This window comes from Maniola jurtina, chromosome 6 (assembly GCF_905333055.1).
Source record: "Maniola jurtina chromosome 6, ilManJurt1.1, whole genome shotgun sequence".
NCBI lineage: Eukaryota > Metazoa > Arthropoda > Insecta > Lepidoptera > Nymphalidae > Maniola > Maniola jurtina.
Window position 1 is genome coordinate 3,522,565 of NC_060034.1, and position 22,012 is coordinate 3,544,576.

At 36.8% G+C, this 22,012-nt stretch overlaps 1 protein-coding gene and 1 long non-coding RNA gene across 2 annotated transcripts; one reads left to right on the forward strand and one right to left on the reverse strand.

Moving 5' to 3' along the window:
* Nucleotides 1-479: 479 nt before the first annotated feature.
* Nucleotides 480-2,168, forward strand: LOC123865982. The gene is made up of 2 exons (XR_006796098.1): nt 480-1,352; nt 2,052-2,168. It is a non-coding gene; the product is annotated as an uncharacterized LOC123865982 (long non-coding RNA).
* A 498-nt stretch (nt 2,169-2,666) lies between these two features.
* LOC123865980 lies at nt 2,667-13,117 on the reverse strand. The gene is made up of 2 exons (XM_045907239.1): nt 12,855-13,117; nt 2,667-2,878 (listed from the first exon to the last, which is right to left on the reverse strand). The coding sequence occupies exons 1-2, from the start codon at nt 12,949-12,951 to the stop codon at nt 2,742-2,744; spliced, it is 234 nt and encodes a 77-aa protein (XP_045763195.1). The 5' UTR covers nt 12,952-13,117; the 3' UTR covers nt 2,667-2,741.
* Between the last annotated feature and the right edge of the window lie 8,895 nt (nt 13,118-22,012).

Here is a 22,012-nt window from a genome sequence, read left to right on the forward strand (position 1 = left end):
CCGTCAACTCGTTTCTAGTTTTAAGCTCAGCTCGTTTCTCGCTTATCGTTGGCGGTCGGACAACTTCCTAACGGACTGTTAACGAACAGTTTTTATTAACTCAAATGTGCGAACCGATGTGAGGAGCGCAATCTCCTTTATTTTAAAATCATATTCGATAACAAGTAGCCTTTGACTGCGATAGCTATATAGCAAGCGCCCCGGGCGCGCGTATACTTTGGAGATAAAATATATAGCAGAATTCTGTGACAAATGGAAACTGAACCGAAACCGCACAGCAAAATTTCTCAGTGCGAACTTGCCGTATTCGAAATAATATGCTGTAATTTTTGATACCACCAAAAAGCTGTAGGCTAGTTGGCAGCATGAAATATCTAAACACGATCAATATAATAAGTACCTAATGGTGAATGTAAAATGATAAGGCAGAACATAATTAAATACGAAACAATGAAATTAAATAAAATAGAAGTAGGTATGTAAAAATATTTTTCTTTATTTATAATGGTTTCCATGAAAATTACATACAAAATTTATAAAGGTTTTCAGTTAAAGCTCAGTGCATTGATGTATTTAATAACATAAATAAATAGTGTTACAACTTTTAACGGGTTGAATAACATTACGCTAAGTTTAGTATTTTGTATTAGAGTAATACTATTAAATTGTATTTTGACTGGATTCTCAAAAATATTAATATTAGCTGATACTAGAAATGGCGAATAATAATTTAATTTAGAAATATAATAAAATCTTGTCTAGTGACCACAGTCCAAATATAAATAATAAACATAGTTTATTTTTTTAGATCTCGATCATACTAAGAGCGGTTACCTGTGGCGATTACGCAGTCATCCGATCCGAACCCGTGAAAATACGGATATAAGAACTCGGACCGTATTCGGATATTGTTTACGTACTAATCCGATCTCTGATCCAAATCCAAGCTATTCAGTGGACATCTTTGACATATTATGTCCGATTTGAATCCAAGGCACATCCGAGGTATTCTCATGGATGACGGAAAGAAATCGGATGACGGAATTTGGATCTAATACGAAGCTACCATACAAATAGTTCTATGACTACTTCGGAGCATAAATCCGAATCCGTGAAAATTAACGGATTCGGATCGGATGAGTGCATAACCGCCCTAAGCGTTTCGTGCACAATTCTTTGGCAGAACGCAAACAACGCTATGCGTGAAAAGCTTAGTACGATCAAAGCTTTAACATTTCTTAATATCTAGCAAAAAAAACACAAAGCTATAATATTTCAATTCTTCTCTACTTACTAAAATCACAATAAAAGTTTGTAAGAAAGTTACCCATTTTTAATATCCTAAACCTAATGTTAGTTTTTAAAATAATCTATTCAAGTAGGTATATTAGCCATTATTATACCATTTTTGGTGGCACGCAAAACTATGGAAGTAAACCTTAAAATCGATTGCAAATTTTGTACCGAACAAACAAATAAACAAACAATCAGGCAGACAAGAAAGCTTTTTTAACCCCCGACCCAAAAAGAGGGGTGTTATAAGTTTGACGTGTGTATCTGTGTATCTGTGTGTCTGTGTATCTGTGTATCTGTGTATCTGTGTATCTGTGTATCTGTCTGTGGCATCGTAGCGCCTAAACGAATGAACCGATTTTAATTTAGTTTTTTTTGTTTGAAAGGTGGCTTGATCGAGAGTGTTCTTAGCTATAATCCAAAAAAATTGGTGCAGCCGTTTAAGAGTTATCAGCTCTTTTCTAGTTTTCTTGTAGAAAAGAAGGTTACATAACCGTTAGGTTCATAATATTATGTCAATTGACAAATGTCAAGCTGTCAAGATGGACGTTGCCTTGATACATAATTATTTATTTGAAAATGATGTTTTGGAAAACTCTGATACTTTGGATCGTAGGCGCGGAATAGTCCAAGAAAATCGGTTCAGCCGTTTGAAAGTTATCAGGTCTTTTCGGTCTTTTCTAGTTACTGTAACTTCACTTGTCGGGGGTGTTATAAATTTTTAATTTACACTTGTTAATTCGTCAACCAATTCTGAGCTATGTTAAACTTCAAGTCTAGCTCATCGAGAAGTTTAAAATCGATTGCAAAATTTATACCAAACATAAACATTTATAAAGCGAGTTAGTAAAAGGGTCTTAAAATAATATTTAGTTCGGTTCTTTACAAAAATACTTATTAAATATTTCTATTCATAAACACATTATACCGGCCGGTTACACCATTGCTACAGCTGATTATTTCGTCGAAAAAAAAATTAAATATGCCTCAAGCTAAACTGACATTTCTGCAAGAGGCCCTAGAGGTGCAAAGACCGCAAAAGCCGCAGGATGACAGAATGGGCCTCATGATACACGCTGGCGTTGATGAAAAAGTGTCCGCGAAAGTATCAGCTCAACCACAATTGGGCTTATATTTATGAGAAACCTTAACTTTCACAGAATATACAGTAAGTTTTATAATGCAATTTTGATTCTGCTGTTTAAACAATATAAAGTCAGAGTGACATTTTTTCTCTCAGATTTTGTATGTGACTACGTATTTTTCCTAAACATGGATGTCATACTTCAATTGTAGTGAAGCATTCTTTCGTCTTTCGCATGCAACCGACCCAAGCTGGTAGTGTTTTTTTAAAATTTCAGTACTTTCGCTCGAATTTGTTACTCTTGTGGCTCTTGCTACCCGTCTTTTGTATTATCAGCTTTAATGGGAGGCTGCTAGGTATCTTTTTATTTCGGTTCTTTAGTGACTAGTGAGATCTTTCCCTGTGGTCGTGTCTTGTTCTTGTCGCGGAGCAATTTCTTCTCGTAGCCGTACACGGAGTAGTATGGCAGGGGCACCACCGTAGACGAGACTGGCATGAGATCTGTAACAAAAAAAAAATTAGTTACCTCTTGGGTTTTGAAAAAAAACCAGTGAAGTGCGAGTCCGACTCACACAAGAAATATTAAAAAATGTTATTTCTTATACAATGGTACCTATCGTATAAAAATAACACTTTTTAATTTTTTTTAATCGTCATGGCGGTAATTTTGAATATTTTATTATTCGCTGTTACCTACCCAACGCGACCATTATGGGCAAAATCTTGTAATAGGAAGCAACAACAGTATACTTAGTATATACTATTATAGTTTAAAAAAATACTTGAAAGAATTGCGGAATGCAGTCATGTGACAGCATACTGAATGTACAATGTACATGAATGCATGACTACCAATCGTGTCAAAGGCCAAGTATCTTTAAGCCCTGTAACCCTTACCCTATAAGCTAATGTCTTAAATTTTCGAGCAATGAAGATAGTTTCTGCACACTGTAAAGTCTTTAAACCTTATTTCGCGAAATAGTATGCAGTTCGCGAGTTGCGCAAAGTTGCGCAATAAAAACACGCGCGAACGAGTGCAACTTCCAAACAACAATATTCAATTAACGTAAGCTGCAACGGTCGGTGTTGTGCTAAAAACTTTGGCAACTCAACGCTTACTAGTAGCTGTTTGAAACGTTTGGATCGTTTTAGTTTTATCTCCGGCGCTATCGAATAATTAACACACGCCTTGTCCGAAAAAGATTTAGGAAATGACCGGTTTTTAGACCACTGCCCAAAAAAAGGGTGTATTATGTTTTATGTAAGAAACTTACTACCGCTAAACAAAGGCATTTTAAATTTTGGGGAAAAAAACGATTTTTCAGGATGAAATGATTATTAACACCGGAATTCATAGCCTCTCCATACTATCTACTACTAACTTATATGCGTATTCTAACACGCGCTTGACTAGTTTTTATTAATATTTTTATGAACCAATAAGTATAAATACTTACTAGGTATATTTTTAAAGCGTTTCGCTTTTAACAATAGAAATACTCGTGTATGAATTCAACCAGCAAATAACAAACAGTTTTCTAAGCGACAGGTTGTCCGACTGCCACTGCCAGTGATATCTAGACTTGTTACTTGTTCAAGCACACTTGACCGTGGCCTGCTAGTGCAAGGCCAGTCAAACGGTAAGCGCAAATATACGTACATTCAGGTCCGCCGTAACCAACCTTGAGTTTCCACGCGTTCCTACTAATAGGGAGAGAGCCAGCGCGTGCCAGAGCCTCGTTATTTTATAAAAGCTGAAAATCTGCGTGTTGTCCGCACTACAAAGAGGGACGATCAGCGACTATAAAATTTGGACCACGGTGGCTTTGGGAGACAGCAGGTAACTAAGGGAATAAAAAAACTTAAATCAAAGTATAAAGTCAATTTTTTTTCTTCGGAATTGTATTAGAAATCACGTCATACCTACTTGCCAGACATTTAGTGTCGTGGTAGCCCCCTGCAAGACGCCCTTAAATAAATTGTTAAAGTTTAAGGGTGTCTGGCAGGGGGTTGCAGGGCATATAGGTTGGAAAACTGATTGGCTATGGGGTCCCAAGGTGTTTGAATTCCGACCTCGCAAGGGAAAGCGCAGCGTTGGAACACAGACTATTATTCCCATTAAATGGATTGGGCTATTTGGACTTGGGGCTGTATCGCCAAAGATGATATTGATCCTTTAAATATGTTGTGGAAATGTGTCGTCCACTTACATTATTGATCACATAATTCATAATTCTATACAGAAATGCATCGCAACGAAAAAGATGATTTATTTTTAACCCCCGATCAAAAAAGAGGGGTGTTATAAGTTCGACGTGTGTATTTGAGTATCTATCTGTGGCATCGTGGCTCTTAAACTAATGAACCGATTTAATTTAGTTTTTTTTTTTTGTTTGACAGGTGGCTTGATCGAGACTGTTCTTAGCTATAATCCAAGAAAATCAGTGCAGCCGTTTGAAAGTTATCAGCTCTTTTCTAGTTACTGTAACCTTCACTTGTCGGGGGTGTTATAAATTTTTAATTTACACTTTTATTCTATACACTCGTAGAATGTTATATCTTTTAGAACTGATAACAGTGAGTTATGTTGGCTAGAAAGCTCGCGATAGACCGGGAGTGCACTTAAGTGAACTGTAAAAGCTCACGTGTGGACGCGGCCTGCAGGGTTATGCTGTATCTCAGTGGCACACTAATTTCGTGAAAATTTCTAATAATTAAATGTCAAACTCAAATTTTCTATTCGCTAACGTCAGTTTTTAACCAAGATGACGTCATAGACAATGACTCTCGATCATAGCCATTAATGGGATGGAATAGAAACCGGAAATGCTTTTTCACGTATGTTTTCGTATCGATAGTTTTTAAAACTCTATTCACTAAGCAAAAATGACAGTTTGTAGTTAGAAACTTTATTAGGTGGCTAAGATCGTTTTAACAACTAGTCGGGACCAGTGTTTTGCGACTCGCCACTATAATCCGTCCGTTTTATAGAGGTAATAATTTTTTAGCAATCTCAACGAATGTAGAGATGTTTTAATTTCGAAGGATTTTTATTAATTACAAATCGGCTGAATTCCGCTCGGTTTTTCAGAAAAATATATTATAATAAAAAATTGATACCTAGTACCTAGGTACTTACCTATTAGTTGTAAAAAGGTACCTAAGTAATCTATATCTATACTAATAAATAAAATTGGAGTGTCTGTCTGTAATTTCGAAATAACTACCGCATATTAAGGTCATATGGTTATTTGAACGATACTATAACCGAATCACACGTTTTTAAAATTTTTGTCTGTCTGTCTGTCTGTCTGTCTGTCTGTCTGTCTGTTTGAAAAGGCTAATCTTGGGAACGGCTGAACCGATTTTGACGGGATTTTCACAGACAAGTAGAGAATTGACCAGGGAGTAACATAGGCTACTTTTTTAACCGACTTTCAAAAAGGGAGTTGTGTTTTTCTACCTATGTACACCGAAATCTCCGAGATTTCTGAACCGATTTGCGTCATTTCTTTTTTAATCGATAGAGGAACTTTGCGACATTGTTTCATAAAAAATTTGGAGTTCAACTCCTCAATCCTGATGCTGCAGGGGATCTGACCAATCCACGCGGGCGAAGCTGCGGGCATCAGCTAGTATAAAGTAAGGTTGGTTCGTCGGAGTTAAATTATTGTTATTTTGTAAGCAAGTAGGTACTATATTTTGTGGTTATGTTAATGTTGTAGATAATAATTTAAAAAAAATATGGCTCGTGCCGTATTGATGGGGCTTGCTGAAGAGCAGCGCCAACAAAAAAGGCGCTACGGGTCCACAGGCGCAGGCTGCGCGATATGTATAACCCAATGGAGCTGCCAGAAACAGAGTTCATTGCGAACTTTCGTTTGAGCAAGGCTGGCTACCAGCAGGTGTTAGAGGAACTCGGGCCTCACCTCCAAGCCGCTCGACGAAGGACAGCTGTTCGCATTGAACTAAAGATAAGTCTCATGTAGGTACTAAAGTACCTATTTTCTATCTTTGTACCTATTCTACTTTACAACCTCTCGCACTGCCAAGGGTCACTGGTAGAGATCTCTTATAGAGTGCTTCCCGGTCCACTTTTACTTCCTTTGTCTCTTAATTGTTACAACTTTCTGGTACAAAATAAAATAACAAATAAAAATAAAATTCTGATATTTATATTGAGGAAGAAAATATTGAGATTAATTTAACACAAAAATTGGATTTTATATTTATTGCAGATCCTAGCAGCTCTGCATTTTTATGCCACGGGTACATATCAGCGCCCAATGGGGATATCTATCTTCAATACGATGTCCCAACCATGTTTGATCCAATGAAATGACCCATCGCAATATCGCGATGGGTCTCTGCAAACTCGACCAAGAGTTCGAATTGGCGCACAGAGACTTTTCTTCTTGGAGACATCTAAATAGACAAAATATGCTTCATGATTTCGTTCAAATTGTGTGCTGAAGGAATAATTAGGTAGGTACACAATAAAAGCACTCAAGAATACTGTAATTCTATCATTCTATAGTCATAATTCAAAGTTAGGTACTACAAAACACTAATCTATGCAAAACACAAAACCGTTTAAATTCAAGTCAAAGTTCAAACCGATGTAATGTCAATGTCAAATGTCCATAGATAATAATTAAAAACTAGTCGAAGTCGTACAATTCAAAAAGTCTTACATTTCTACTACGCTACCTGTCAGGCAGAGATATTTAATTTGGCCATATAAAGTCGATAAAATACGCTACTATGTTAATGTTGGCCAACTGCCAAGTGTTAGATACTCGTAATTAGTTAGCCACGCATTCGATACGGAATAGAAAAACACGTGACCTAAATTTCATGGATTTCTAACTGGACTCAATGTCTAACGAAAACTTTCAAAGATACATAATAGCCCTGCTGGAGTAGGTACAAAAGTGAAGACTTATAGGCACTTATCACACTAGGGACTTTGTAAAACATCATTTAAAAAGGATGCTAGCAGTATTAGGAGGTTGAATGTGTTTTTAGCTAGGATGTCACTTTCTCTATCCGTCAAAAACAAACGATTTTTTTCAATTGTAAAATCTGAGGAGAGTAATAAAACGTCATAAAAAAAACCTGCACACCTCAGAATTTTTCATTATATTCTCAAATTGTACGTAATTTACGAAGTCTGTCAATCTACACACAATCCAATGAATGATGTTTAATAGCGTAGGTTAGGTTAACACATTCTGTTAACCTAACCTACACTCTACACGCTGCTATACCACATACTCTACTTCAACATGTTTTAAAGCAACTTTTTGTCGAAAGACTTTGCGCTAGTGCGATCTTTCAGTTCAGAACTCAAGGTTTAGCTAAAAGTAACTACACTACCCTACTCTAGCGTGGTAGCTTTCTCAGGCGTCCCACCGGGGAATACCACGCGTCTTGATCCGCTGGAAATAGACTCTGAAAACTTTTACTACATAAGTAGGTATGTCCATTATAACCTCGTCTTATATTTTGTTACATGCTAAGAGTACACGGAGGTTTCATGAAACCCATTTTTGGATTTCGAATAAAACGTACCCAGACGCGTAAGAAATATAGTGCAAACTTTATAGACTTTATATTGCAAACTTCTATTTAACGAAAAACTCCTTAAAATGTAAGAAACTGCTAAGGTTGGTTTAGTCTAAATTATTTCCCTTATATTGAAAAAATATCTATTTGCCGTCAATTTAATTGTAAAAATGTGCGGAAACGGCTTTACTACAAAGTAAGCTTCGAATTTAATGATGTCATTAAATTACATATTTACACCTTCGATCGAAAGGTGAATCATGCATATAATTAGAATAGAGAATTTAAGATGAGTAATGACAAGCGTTGATATTTTATTGCGTGTTAAGTATTAAACAACGTACTTATACTTTGTAGTTTATGTTTTCTAACATAACTCTTTTTATATATTTTAATATGCAAATGTTTATGGACGGCAGTAATCACTTAACAGGGCTCTCTCCGTCACTCTTTTCATAGAATCGTAGTTCCAATTTCATTTGAATATTAAGCAACCAAAGTCTATGAAATTTTTCAGACATATTCTAGAAACTAATATCTGTGTCTGTGGTGTTTTAGATTTTTCTAAAAATATGTAGTTTTAAAATGACAGGGGCTCAAATATTTGTATGTAATTTTTAAGACCGCGTAACTTTGAAACCGAATATTTTAACAGGAATCTGGAAAACCACAGACATAGATATTAGTTTCTAGAATATGTCTGCAAAATTTCATGGACTTTGGTTGCTTAATATTCAAATGAAATTGGAACTACGATTGTATGAAACGAGTGACGGAGAGAGCCCTCTTAACATCAGGTGACCCGCCAGCTAGTTTGCTCGTTTTTTTTTTAAATCTATAGGTAGATACATAAATTAAAGCTATTTTTATTGCAATACTATAATACAAAAATATAATAATACAATTGATAGAACTAAGACCGAATTTCAAGATTTACCTAGAAATAAAATATGTTTTTTTTTTTAATTTATAGACTAGCGCTTGGCTGCAATTAGACTTGCTAGCAAGTGATGATGTAGCCTAAGATGTTAATGAGGCTATTACAAACATTAACCTTATTTAACATATACATATATGAGAATATAAAATTACCTTCAAGTGGTTACTACACTTGAAATGCGTCGTTCGTTCAACATTCATTTTTCCTTTGTAAAAATTGGTACCAATATCGGACAATACGTACTCGTATCTACGTAGGTAAACGTGATACCATTTGTAAGCTCGAACGCGACATTTTTATCTATCACGTGGTCGCGCCAGCGTTGGATCGGATCAAATAAGTTACGCGCAATTGAAATAATCGTCGGCGTTCGCGTTGTGCCCGCGTAATAGTCCCCGTTTGTTTACGGATCACCGCGAATGAGATTTATTTTGTAGTGGCTCCACTAAATTATTGGTTAGTATGCAAATCGTGTATTTATGTAGATAGACTACATTAATTCCTGCAGCTAATATCCTGTATTTACAAATCATACGGGGTGTTTGGTAATTAGTATAATGGCGACACGTACCTCACACACGGTCATCTTTAGATAGGCCGAGGCCAACGATCTCAGTGAGTTAGGGCATATTAGGGCCATGAAAACTTGGTCATAAAAAAAATTAAATTTTGTGTGGAAATTTTTATAATTTTAATTCGTCATTTTACTTCAGCATTGTATTTATCAGATCAAAGTAGCATGGGTACGTGTCGTCATTATATACTAATTACCAAACACCCTGTATATGCATTTTGCAGCGCTAGAGCGATAATTGTCTGGTAGTTAAGACGTCGGCTGCTATTCGGGAGGTCAGAGTTCAATCCCAGACACACACCTCTCATCTTTTCGTTAAGCTCCGGCTACACGCTCCGTCTTACAGGAGAGCTTGCCTGCGCAAGTCATTTTGAGCAGTTAAGTGCGTGCGTGTGGACGGTATCCTACACAGTTCCAAAAGCTTCTAAAGATTGGACTTCGCAGTTTTAACTGCGCAAGCAAGATATGACTGTTATGTGGGTTTTAGGGACTTAAATATCCCTTGCTTTAACGGTGAAATAATACATCGCGAGGAAACCTGCATGCCTGAGAGTTCTCCATAATGTTCTCAAAGGTGTATGAAGTCTGCCAAAACGCACCGGGCCAGCGTGGCGGACTATGACCTAAAATTCTACATACGTAAGTGTTGGTTTCTTACATATCTAGGTAAGAGATTTTGTTCAAGTTAGAATTGATAAAGTAGGTATTTCGTGGAGAAGGCTTAACGCTATAAGTGTGAAGCCGGGGCTGTTTAATTTTTATGTTATTCTAGATAGGCGCCAAAACGACCACACAGTAAGTTTTGATTTACAAAAAAATATATATTTACAGCAACACTGTTTTAATTTATTCGAAAGTGCAGTTCGACCACTTGTCGCTTGCTCTTTCAAGGCGAAGTGTACTGTTTAACAATCGTACAGTTGGGCAACGCAACTGATTGCATTTTTTGCTAACTCATTTTATGTTTAAATTAAAAACAAATCTCGATCCTACAGCCTAGAGCTGTTATTCGCTTTGACATTCAATTCGTACTTCCGACGTATAATTTAATTTTCTTATAAATATGTTCGCTGTCCGAGATATTATGGTTGCAAAAGACCGTGCAAGATTTTTTTTAATGCCAACGCCAGTTAGCCCTTGACTGCAATCTCACCTAGTGGTAAGTGATGATGCAGTCTAATCTGGAAGCGGGTGAACCTGGAAGCATTCCACCATAGCAAAAATTTGTATCCTAATCGCGCTGCCTAATGCAAAACAAGAATTCCAATCCAATGACAGCCTGCGCAGGTCTTTATGACCTAAGGATTAATTACACAAGCCCGGCTGAGATCCTTTTTTATCCAATGAGCATAAACGCCACGTGTTCATATTGGGCTACTTATTTTGCACGCACTATACAATCGCGATGACTTCAATTTTTGCGTCAAACTCAACGTACTGCATGCATTCTTGCCAAGGAATATACTACTATCTAACGAGAGATTCTTGTGATGTTTATGACCAATCAACACGCTAAATTTGCTAGGCTGCGTATTGCATTTAATAATATAAGAATCGAATTAATGAACCTGTTTACCTTCCAGTGCTACTAAAGTATTTTAATAAATTGTTTAATAATATTTATTATAACGTTTTTTATCAATAAGATATTTTGCACCATTGCAGTTCATACAATATATAAATCCTAAGTTCTAAAGCAAACACCATTGCTTGGTGCCAACTTGACGGCAAGGGACAAGTTACAGTGAACGATTTGTACACTTGCACACAGTCATATAGATTCGCGTCATAGACGCTCCCTCGTCGCGTCCCACATCCCGCGTTCATAACGCGCAGGTGTGGCCGCAGCTTTAGGCTCTGGCTCTATTACTGCATCTCAATTTTGATTTTTCTTTAGTATAGATTAGATACAATAAAGTGCTCTAATTATATTGATCTAAATACTGCAGATTTTCATTAGATTAGTGAATGACGATAAGTGTAACGTATCTAAAAAAATGAGAGGTTCTTCAATAAACAGGATTAGTTCAGAGTAGGTTAACTAAGTATTCACACTCTGATAAAGTATATTCCAGGCTCAGGTAGATACGTAGATAGTAAATGTTGCAATAAAATACGTGAGATACCGTGCACAAGGCCGAGTAAGCCATGCGTTTCCTTCGCAGAGTCAGTGCACACGGACACCTGCTTCAGTAGGTATATAGCTAACCGAAATACATTAGGTATGTTATGTAAGTACTACAAGAATGTGCAAAAATCGCTGATAACCTAGTGGCTATAACGTTGGCCCCATGTTCGAAAGGTATGGGGTTTGATCCCTTGCAAGCACTTTTTTTATTCAGATGCAAGTGAGACTGCAATCTTACCTGGTGGTAAGTGATAATACAGTTAAGATGGAAGCTGGCTAAGCTGGAAAAGGTATAGCAGTTTTCGTTAAACCCATACTCCTTTGGTTTCTATACGGCATCTAAATACGGGTTCTTAGTTCTTACTCATAGATTACCACTGACGACAACTTTAAATTTTAAAATGCATCTTGTACCCAAGAGGGCACTAGTAGAATATTAGAGCCGTTGCATACTTACATCCACGCAAAAGCTGCCTTGTTGAAATACGAATATTACTGTAGGTTACCTATGGCTACGAAGTACGGGTATATCATGGGTCCAGGTGCGATATAATAACATTATGTGAGGGAAATATATTGCATATTGTATGCTGCATGGTTTCATAAGTGGTCGCTAAGTGCAACACAGAACGAGGCCAGCTCAGGTTGAAAAGGTTAAGTGGAAATTCTTAAAGTAACTATGCTAATAAGTGACTGCTTACAATTCTAACCATTTTATTGTTGTCGCACTTAGTTTCACACTTTTTGTAGACTGTAGACTGCTGTTGTATTTTTATTTAAAAAATATAAAATTCTTAAATCTTAGCAGATATTTTGTAGTATACTCATTATTGTTTTGAAAATAAGAAAGCAATATATTATGTACTTAAATTATAAACGCGTGAAAATATTCCTAACTTTATTAGGTACAAAAAATTATTTTATATTTTTAAGTCATATTCCAGAAATTGATTGAAGTGTCAGGTGACCCAAGTGTTGTTGCTTAAAATCTCAACAACAGCGCCAACGTCTTGAGCAGGTACCATGCTCAGGTAGGTAATACCAAATCACTTCGATTTGGTATATTTTTTTAGAAAATTTAATATTTGGAATACGATAAAAAAATATTATTGGTTTTGAGCTCCGTTATAAATAAAAAGTAAACATAAATGCCTATAAAAAAACCAGTTCCCCGTTCATCAAACATTGAAATCGGAGAACAATCCTTGTTTCTGAACAGTCCACTATGCTTTCGGCGTTTTATTTATTAACTACAAAAATATCTCACCGGGCTTCAAAACATTATCGGAGTCCCGCCGGTACAGCATCCCGCTGCTCCACGCGAAAAAATAACCGAACAACACAAAAAACAGGCAAAAATTCATTCTTCAAATGGCACGTATATACCAGGATCACAGAACCCGACAGCGGATATATTTCAACCTGTATTTATTTGACACTCTTCCGTGTCGTGGCGGCGGGCGCGCGCGAGCAGACTCGAATAAAGTATCGAACGTATCGGTGACATTGTAGATACGGCCGGCTGGCGGTGCGAGATCGAAAATCTAATATGAATACGCTTTTGGTAAACACGCTGTAGCACCGCTCGAGATCAGGCATTCTCGTAAATAATGCCAGACATGTGCCTAATAAAATTGAGGCACCGTTGCATTTTGCGGATTCCGAGTGAGGTTCCTGGGATTGTATTCTTCGGGAAGTGACTTGACTTCGAGTTCTCCCGATTTATACTTGTAGCAACTTTTCTTCAAATCTTTTTCGTGTTCACACTTTAAGGAAATAATTTTACTGAATTCATTTGATGTTACTGAATAATCTGTTAGCAGACACTCTTCGTTTGGTGAACAGCATTTTCATGATAGAATTTCTACATATTATACAGTCAGATGGAGAATACTTATATGATCCAAATACTTACGAACTTGACAGCCCAAGCCATCTTCACTCACACATGCACTTGGCCAGCGTGGTAGACGACGTCCAACCCTTCTCATTCAAAGAAGAGGCTCAGGAATTAGCCAGAGATCGTTTTATCATGATAATGATGAAGCTCGCAATACGAACCACCACCAAAATCTTCTAAAATACACACCTCCATAGAAAACGTAGACTCACCACTACAGGTTTCATAAAGAAAGTCTTTCTACTCAACATTCAATAGTAATATTTTCATATCTTTTTGAAAAATCTTCATCTCCTAAAAGCTTTACCCTGAACTTATAGAAATTCTACTTATATTTTTAAATACGAGCAACGCAATCGTTTATAAGTGTTTATTATTGTATGTTACCGCTGTATATTAAATATCCGATATTATGAGTATGTATGTCCTGCCCAAACATATATAGAGTCACCATCTTTCAACCAGAACTACTGCGAAAATCAGGACAGTGCAAAAAATTTGATCGACAAAAAGTGTGGAGGTAAAATCAAGGTAGCATACTAATCCATTCAATAGAAACCCTATTATCGAATTACACTTAAGATTCGTGACTAACTTTATAGCTGTTTTGATTCAGTGATTGTTTGATTAAGTGTCTTTAAAATCAAAAGAGCAATAGCTTTTCAGAAACTGAAACTTCTTCTGAATTTCGATTAACTAAATGCATTGTAGCAATATGAATACAATAAATTCAACCAATCATAATAATTGAGATTGCAGCAATGATTAATTAGCTTGTTTGGGATTGACCAACTGTACCTTTACAAAACACTGTATTGATTTTATACAGCAGCTTTCATTGTAAACTCAGGTAAATTAGACGAAATAAGTACTTCGTTATATAAGATGTTTTTCAGTTCGAATAGAAGTTTTTTTCGAATTAAATTAATTTAGTTATAAATAAATTAAAAGCTGTACCTGAACTTATAGTAGTATCAAAAATTTTAATTTCATAATTAATTTATTTTTACATCTATTGGCACTTCGAGCATTGTCATCATGTCGATTCCCAAAATCGCCCCACGCACCCAAAGAATTTTTTACTTCAAAAATCGAGACAGTTATCTGGTTTTCATAAAAGATGGATATCCTAAGCTAAAGTAAAGATTGCGTACCTAGGTAACATATTATAATATTGGAAACTGGTAAGCTCTTGTAATAAGCTTATGTTTGCATTAATATAAATTTGTAGGTATATTTGCGTTTCATTTAAAAACTCCAATCAATATGGTGTAGGTTCTTATATTAATATAAAGAGTTTTATTTAATGGAAATTTTGTTTATTCGATTCGTTATGTATCCCATTACGTATACATTTTTAAGTACATTTGTACAAACTTCATATTGAAATTAAAAAAAACCATACCTAAGCATCATGAAACGCTCTACAGAAGCAATGAAGTCAGTTTCATCACAGCGTTCATTTCGCCTCTTAGCCTAGTGGTTAAGACATCCGGCCCCTACTCGGGAGGTCGGGAGTTCGATTCTGGGCACGCGCTTAACTTTTCGAAGTATGTGCATCTTAAATTAAATATCACTTGCTTTGATGGTGAAGGAAAACATCGTCAGAATCAGCATGCCTAAGAGTTCTTCATAATGTTCTCAAAGGTGTGTGAAGGCCTGTCCACCGAATTTCTTGCTGGTTCTTCTTGGTAGGAAATGCATTCCAAATCAGTGGTAGATCCATTTGACGATTCAAAAGTACTTGTAAAAGTATAATAAAAATATTTTGAATTTTGAAGGAATTTTGTTTTTTTTTTTTTAATTTTTCACTTGGCCTTATCATTCTGAGAGGAGACTTGTGCTCAGTAGTGGCCGGCAATGGATGGATCTTTTAAGAGGACGTTTTGACGTCTACATCATCATCATTTCATTTCATTCATCACCTTCGTTTCAATTCCTGAAAGGCTGGCAACGTATCGGCGGTACTTACCTCTGGTGCTGCAAATGTTCATGGGCGGCGGTATTCACTTAACATCAGGTGACCCGCCTGCTCGTTCGCTCGCTATTTTATTATTTAAAAAAAGATGATGAACGTAATGATTCTCATTGAACTGATCGAGATCCAAGTGAAAACGGAACCTGGGACAAGACACTTAGAACTTGGGGAGTAAATGACCGCTATGATAAGATAGTGTCATCACTTCCCACGCGTGAGTCACACGGTAAACGTGATCTCATCTGCCGGGGTCCAAATATGGTAATAGTCGATTACAACTGTTTTTTACTTATATCTACAACAGTATGTGTAGTTTGTACGGTCAGGAAATAAAGAAAATACCGTAATAAGTATATTTTTCGTATCCTAATAAATTAAATAAAAATATTTTATTTCGGACAATAATAATTGTGTCCAGTACAGGTCTGGCAGTTACTTCGGTCAGCATATTAGTCTGGCCATTCAACGAGGTAACGCAGCCAGCGTTCTGGACACCCTGCCTCGTTACAGTGATTTGGATGACATTTTTATTTGTAATTTTTAAAGTTAAAAGTATTTATAGTATTTGTGAATATTGTAATTAATATAAGCTGTAGTTTTCACTTGACTATAACGATATCATAATAATAATTTTATATTTTTTTTTAACTAACCTAGCAGTCTCATGGGATTATAAATGCAGTATGACTGTGGCAGTTAATCCCTTCATCCCTTAATCGATTTCTATGTGGTAACGTACTGGAACACCTACTATCGCAATTGTTGTCCAAAAAGACGCTGCACACTTTCCTCTCCACTTCCTAAGTAGGTATGCGTCGAGCTTAAGAATTTAAAACCTTTCAAATGTGTATGTTTATGGGCACCAGGATTTACTTATGAAATTCAAAAACTAAGCCAAGCGTAGCCTAGTCGACCTTTTAGAGTTGTGTGCATTCAAAATACCTAATCAAATATCACTTGTTGCAGATGCATGCCTGAGAATTCTCCATAGTATTCTCAAAGGTGTGTGAGGTCCACCAATTCGCCCTCAACCAGCATGATGGATTATGGCCTAAACCCATCTTATTCTGAGAGCAACCCGTGCCCAGAAGATAGGATGAACGTGCCAAGACTAAAGAAGATTACAAATAATTATTTTCAACATCCATTTTGTATGAAACATTTTTATGTCTTCGAAAAATTATGAAGTGTCACTTTGAATAAAACGTGGTTCGAAAACTTCCTACTTCGTGAATATATTCCGGTTTGACCTTTTAAATTATTCAATAAGAAGATTTAAATAATTTAATTATGCGATATTTAATCGCTCTCTTCGAATATGGAATTAGGATGTCATTAATGTCTGAGAGTGAGGCAATGACCTTCGAATTTTAACTAATGAAATAAGAAGCATTTTATAATGCTTATTTTTTCGTTAGTATTCGATTCTAAGATACGCAGTAATTTAAAATGAAGCTTAAAACTATAAGCAGACATTTATAGACGGATAAGTTATTAGATTTGTTTTTTGGCTGGTCACAACCCCTATTAGGTGTTACATGTATATGGGAGGTCAAATGACCCCTAACCTTCTGAGTTTTTATTAAACCTAAACCCGTTGTGGTTTTTACACGGTAAGTACCGTACCGGAACCCTATCGCTTGGCGAACGCGGAACTAGCCAAAACAGTAAGAGCCTTTGCGTTTTTCGAAGCACGGAGGAAATGGAAATGCCAAATACGAACCGCCAAAAATATCACCCGTTCAGTTATTGACTCGGGTCACAGTCAATTGATACGCGTTGTTATAGCTCATAACTAAGCCACACACCTTTACGTACCTACCTACTAAGTGTAAACTTAGTACATAACATACTACAGTATACAGAGCCTCCTATACTAAGTTTATGGGTAAGCAGATGTAGACAATCCCATATTGAGCGCAATATATTAAAATCAAGTCCTTTGACAGCTCCAAGCCGCGGCAAATTTCTCACATAATATCACCGGGTACAGGTGCAAATTACTGTCCTTCGGGGCACGAGGAGGAGGACCCTTGTATCATGTTTACCACGACCAACGTACAAAGATCCCTCGAAATTACCTCTGAGTCTTAGCACGGCGACGTATTTGATGACTACCAGAGGACAAGGAAGTTCTTATTAAGTTGGCAGTATCTTGCTGGAATATGACTGCCAGGGGAAATAATAGTGCCACGTAGAAGCGAACTAGTTCTATAAACAGATGCCTCGTGACTTTGGTCGTAAAATGGTGAAAATGTACTCGATTTCAGAGTTAACCACATTATTCACCTTGTCATTTCGGCAACTGCTTACCTAATGTTTGCAAAAATACCAATTAAATAGGTTGGTAAGTAAAGTTCGCGACAGGTCGACATGGCAATCGGGGTAGGAGACGGGGGGACGCCCCGCACATCCGCATGACGCATCACATGAGCAGTGCCTGCATTTCACTCGCACTACCCCGCACCGCGTTAGCGCGGAGGCTGGGACGTCCCCATCCCGATTGCCATGTCGACCTGTCGCGAACTACTAGGTTTCCATAATCTCCCTCCTTCCATAATTCCCTCCTAATTCCAGTCAGAAAGTGAACCTGAAATAGAAACTTAGACGAAAACGTCCGATTTTACCATTCACTAGTTTTTGCCCGCGCCTTCATCCGCATGCTAAAAATAATTAATTATTAGGATTATAGCCTATACTCGAGAAAAATGTAAATTTTTTTTTCAATCCCATTACAAGTTAGCCCTTGACTGCAATCTCACCTGGTGGTAAGTGATGATGCAGTCTAAAAGGAGAATCGGAATATTATATCCGGAGGCTACCCTCTACATCCAAACTTTTATTGGCTCTTTACAATATTAGAAGGGGTTTTGTTCAATTTGCCGATTAAAAACTGTCGCTAAACGTATGATAACGTCTTGGCAATACGTTAGAAAAATAAAGTACTGTAAAACACCGACACGGGCCATCCAAAACGGACAGATCGGATGTTTGCTAGAATATTTACCGAATTTGCTTACGTAAAATGAACTTAGTCTTATCACAATAGAGTTCATATCTCTGCGTGGGGGTTATAGTTTCGCGTTCCAAAATGTAATGAAAGGCGAACTAACATTTTTATAGGGGTTTTCAACGACTCTCGGAGCGGCAGCGACCGTTTTACATTTAAGGAATCCTCATTCCATTATATGCGGCGGAACACAACGGCTTTTATGTGCGACAACCATCTTTATTCAGCGTGTGCAACGTTTTTCATTTAGATTCAAGCGTACTAAAGAGGTGTGAATTAGAGTGTGAATACGATCTTTTTAAATTAAAATAAAAAATGGACCAGAACCGCTTTTAACTTTCATGTTTTAATACAAGTACTAATGAACGAACTTCATGGACTTTTGAACTTTTATAAAAACGTATTAACGTCGTTTAAAACCCATAAAACCTTCATAGGTTAGACTAAAAGGCCAACGCTTTAGCTGCATCAAATGCATCGGCTTATGATCCTTTCAATTTTTTTTTATTGGCTCACTGACTGAAAAATTATTAAAACTTACTAGTTTGAAAGGTACTATTACAAACCTGCCTACGGCTTGGTGCTAACCCCTGTTATGTAACAGTTTCATGAAAAAAGTCAACGAATTTTTGAAATCGCGCGCGATTATAGTCTGACCATGGAATTAGGTACAGTGTACAAAATTTAATTGAGTCTGCCTGATTAATAGGTATTGTAGATGACAGACTCCTCTAAAACCGATCTATTCTATTTGATTGTAGAAATTCCTACCCTGTTACATCCTCGGCAAGTACCGAAAGCTCCTTTAAACGACCTATTTAATGCCTTAGTTCAAAGTGCAACAAGTCTTAAGCTATGAAGTTTACGAGACAGCCTCACAAACCCATCTCAGTTTTTCACTCGTTGTAAAACGGGAAACGGATTTAAGCAGACTCTTACGAGTTCTGAGCGCAATTTACACTGTTTTCTTGTCGACGAGCCAAAAGTTCTGCTCCTGCTCAGTCATAAATCGAGTTCTTACTTTAGCACTTGAAGAGATTCTGTCATTTGTGTTAACAGGGCTCCTCCGTCACTCGTTTCATACAATCGTAGTTCCAATTTCATTTGAATATTAAGCAACCAAGGTCCATGAAATTTTGCAGATATATTCTAGAAACTAATATCTGTGTTTGTGGTGTTTTAGATTTTTCTAAAAATATGTAGTTTTAAAATTACAGGGGCTCAAAGATTTGTATGAAAATTTTTAAGACCGCGTAACTTTGAAACCGAATATTTTAACAGAAATCTGAAAAACCACAGACATAGATATTAGTTTCTAGAATATGTCTGCAAAATTTCAGGGACTTTGGTTGCTTAATATTCAAATGAAATTGGAACTACGATTGTATGAAACGAGTGACGGAGAGAGCCCTCTTAACTTGTTTTCCTACAACTTCGACAATGGCTACAGGCTATGTCACATATCCCGAAATTTCGCGATTGGTACTTTCTCAAAATCTGTCCTCATTTTATATTTTCTGGTTCTGTTTTATTAACGAATGTAAAGAACTACTTCTTCACTACTACCATAACAAGGTAAAGTTTGTAAGTTTGTATGTTGGGGGTGATCTCCGGAACTAATGATCCGATTCTGAAAATCCTTTCACTGATAGATAGCTACATTATCCCTGAATAGGTATAGATTATAGCCGCAGATAAAGCTGCGAGAAAAAGCTAATAAGTAGGCAATATTAATTATAAGTACCTATCATCTATTTTTTCTAGATTCCTATTCTATGTTATAGAATCCGCAAATGTAAAAGCAAGTAGTTATTTTTCGGTCCTTTTCCGAACTTTACGAGCTCGCGCCGACCGATATTACGACGACATGTGGCCTGAGGGTCGCTTATTATTTCTAGTGTGACATTGATTCCACCGCGTTTCGTGTTATTTGACTGTTCTCATACTGAGTGACCCTTTTCTATACTCTGTTCTTATGCCTCATGGTTTACGCATTGGCTGTTAAAACCATAGACTTACGTGAGCGTAGCGAAAAAATCGTAAGTCTATGGTTAAAACAGTGTACTTACTATGCATTTCAATACAACATCGTAAGGGTACATTTTCGTAGGGATCTCTAATTTTTTTCGAAAAAAACAACTAACTAACATTGTATCTTTCTACCGTTGAAAGAAATTCCAAAATCGGTTAAAGGGACTATCCCCTACAAACAAACTTACAAACTTTACCTCTTTATTGTAGTGGTATAGAATATAGATAATGTTTGGTAGAAATACTGACGAAATTCCCTATCTTTAAATATTTATTGAATTTATTAAAGGACTATCTGACAGTGACACGCCCGAGCTACACACGTAGATATAGGATTAAGGAATCTTCCCCTAGAGACAAGAGGAAACTTGAAGAAAATCCGTACAGTATTTTTGAGAGTTTTTTTCATTCAGATACCGTTAGACCTTGACTGCAATCTCACCTGGTGATAAGTGGTGATGCAGTCTAAGATGGAAGCGGGCTAACCTGGAAAAGGTATGGCAGTTTTTATTAAACCCTTACACCTTTGGTTTTTACAAGGCATCGTACCGGAACGCTAAATCGCTTAGCGTCACGGCTTTGCTGGTAGGGTGGTAACTAGCCACGGCCGAAGTCTCCCAGTAGAGCACAGATTTAGAAATTATAAAATTCCAAACCCCTGCCGGGAATCGAACCCGAGACCTCCCACTAATAAGACCACTGCGCCAGAGACGTCGTCGTCAAAAACAGGTAAGATGTAGGTAGTTACTAGCTTTCTAACAGACCAGTGGCAATGTGGACTGAGTTTACTTTGAAAGTTGAAGTTGAGCGTGTGGATTGAAACATGAAAGGCTATTTTGTGCGATATTTTTTGAAAGTTACAAGAGAGCTATTTCAAGTTACGTTTTTCGTAAATTATTTTAAAAAACTACTGAGTACATTTTAAAACTAGATAATGGCTGCGACTTTGTCCGCGTGGATTCAGGTTTTTTTTTTAAATCTTTTTGGAACTCTGAGTTTACGGGATCAAAAGTTGTCTATGTCAGTTTCCGGGATGCAAGCTACCTCTGTACCAACTGTGGGAACTCTTTGATTTTCTGGGATCAAAGGCCTATGTCCTGCCTCCAAATATAAACTAACTCTGTACCAAATTTCATGAAAATCGGTTTAACTGTTGGGCCGTGAAAAGGTAACAGACAGACAGACACACTTTCGTATTTGTAATATTATATTAGTATGAATTAATAATAATATTATGATGACATGCCGTAACTATGCAATGTTAATCCTACTCCAAAAGTCACACTAAGTATCAGTTTTTGAGATAAGCGCTATCAATCTGACAGAAATAACGCTGGATTTGGATTTAGGATGTATTGAGTTAGGATCACACATTAAAACTATGAAAATTACACACAAACGTTAATCCAGTACCTAAAAAGCGATTATCCAGTAACATTTGGCCACTGAGCCATTAATTTCAGATTTCAATTCCTTCAGAATTACGATTATAGGAAACTTTACTCG

What these genes read in the sequence shown, in the direction of transcription:
- LOC123865980 (XM_045907239.1), bottom strand. Translation starts at nt 12,951, where the DNA reads ATGAATTTTTGCCTGTTTTTTGTGTTGTTCGGTTATTTTTTCGCGTGG. An exon ending in CGATAATGTTTTGAAGCCCG is followed by an intron (nt 2,879 to 12,854) that starts GTGAGATATTTT and finishes TTTTTGTTACAG; the next exon opens with ATCTCATGCCAGTCTCGTCT.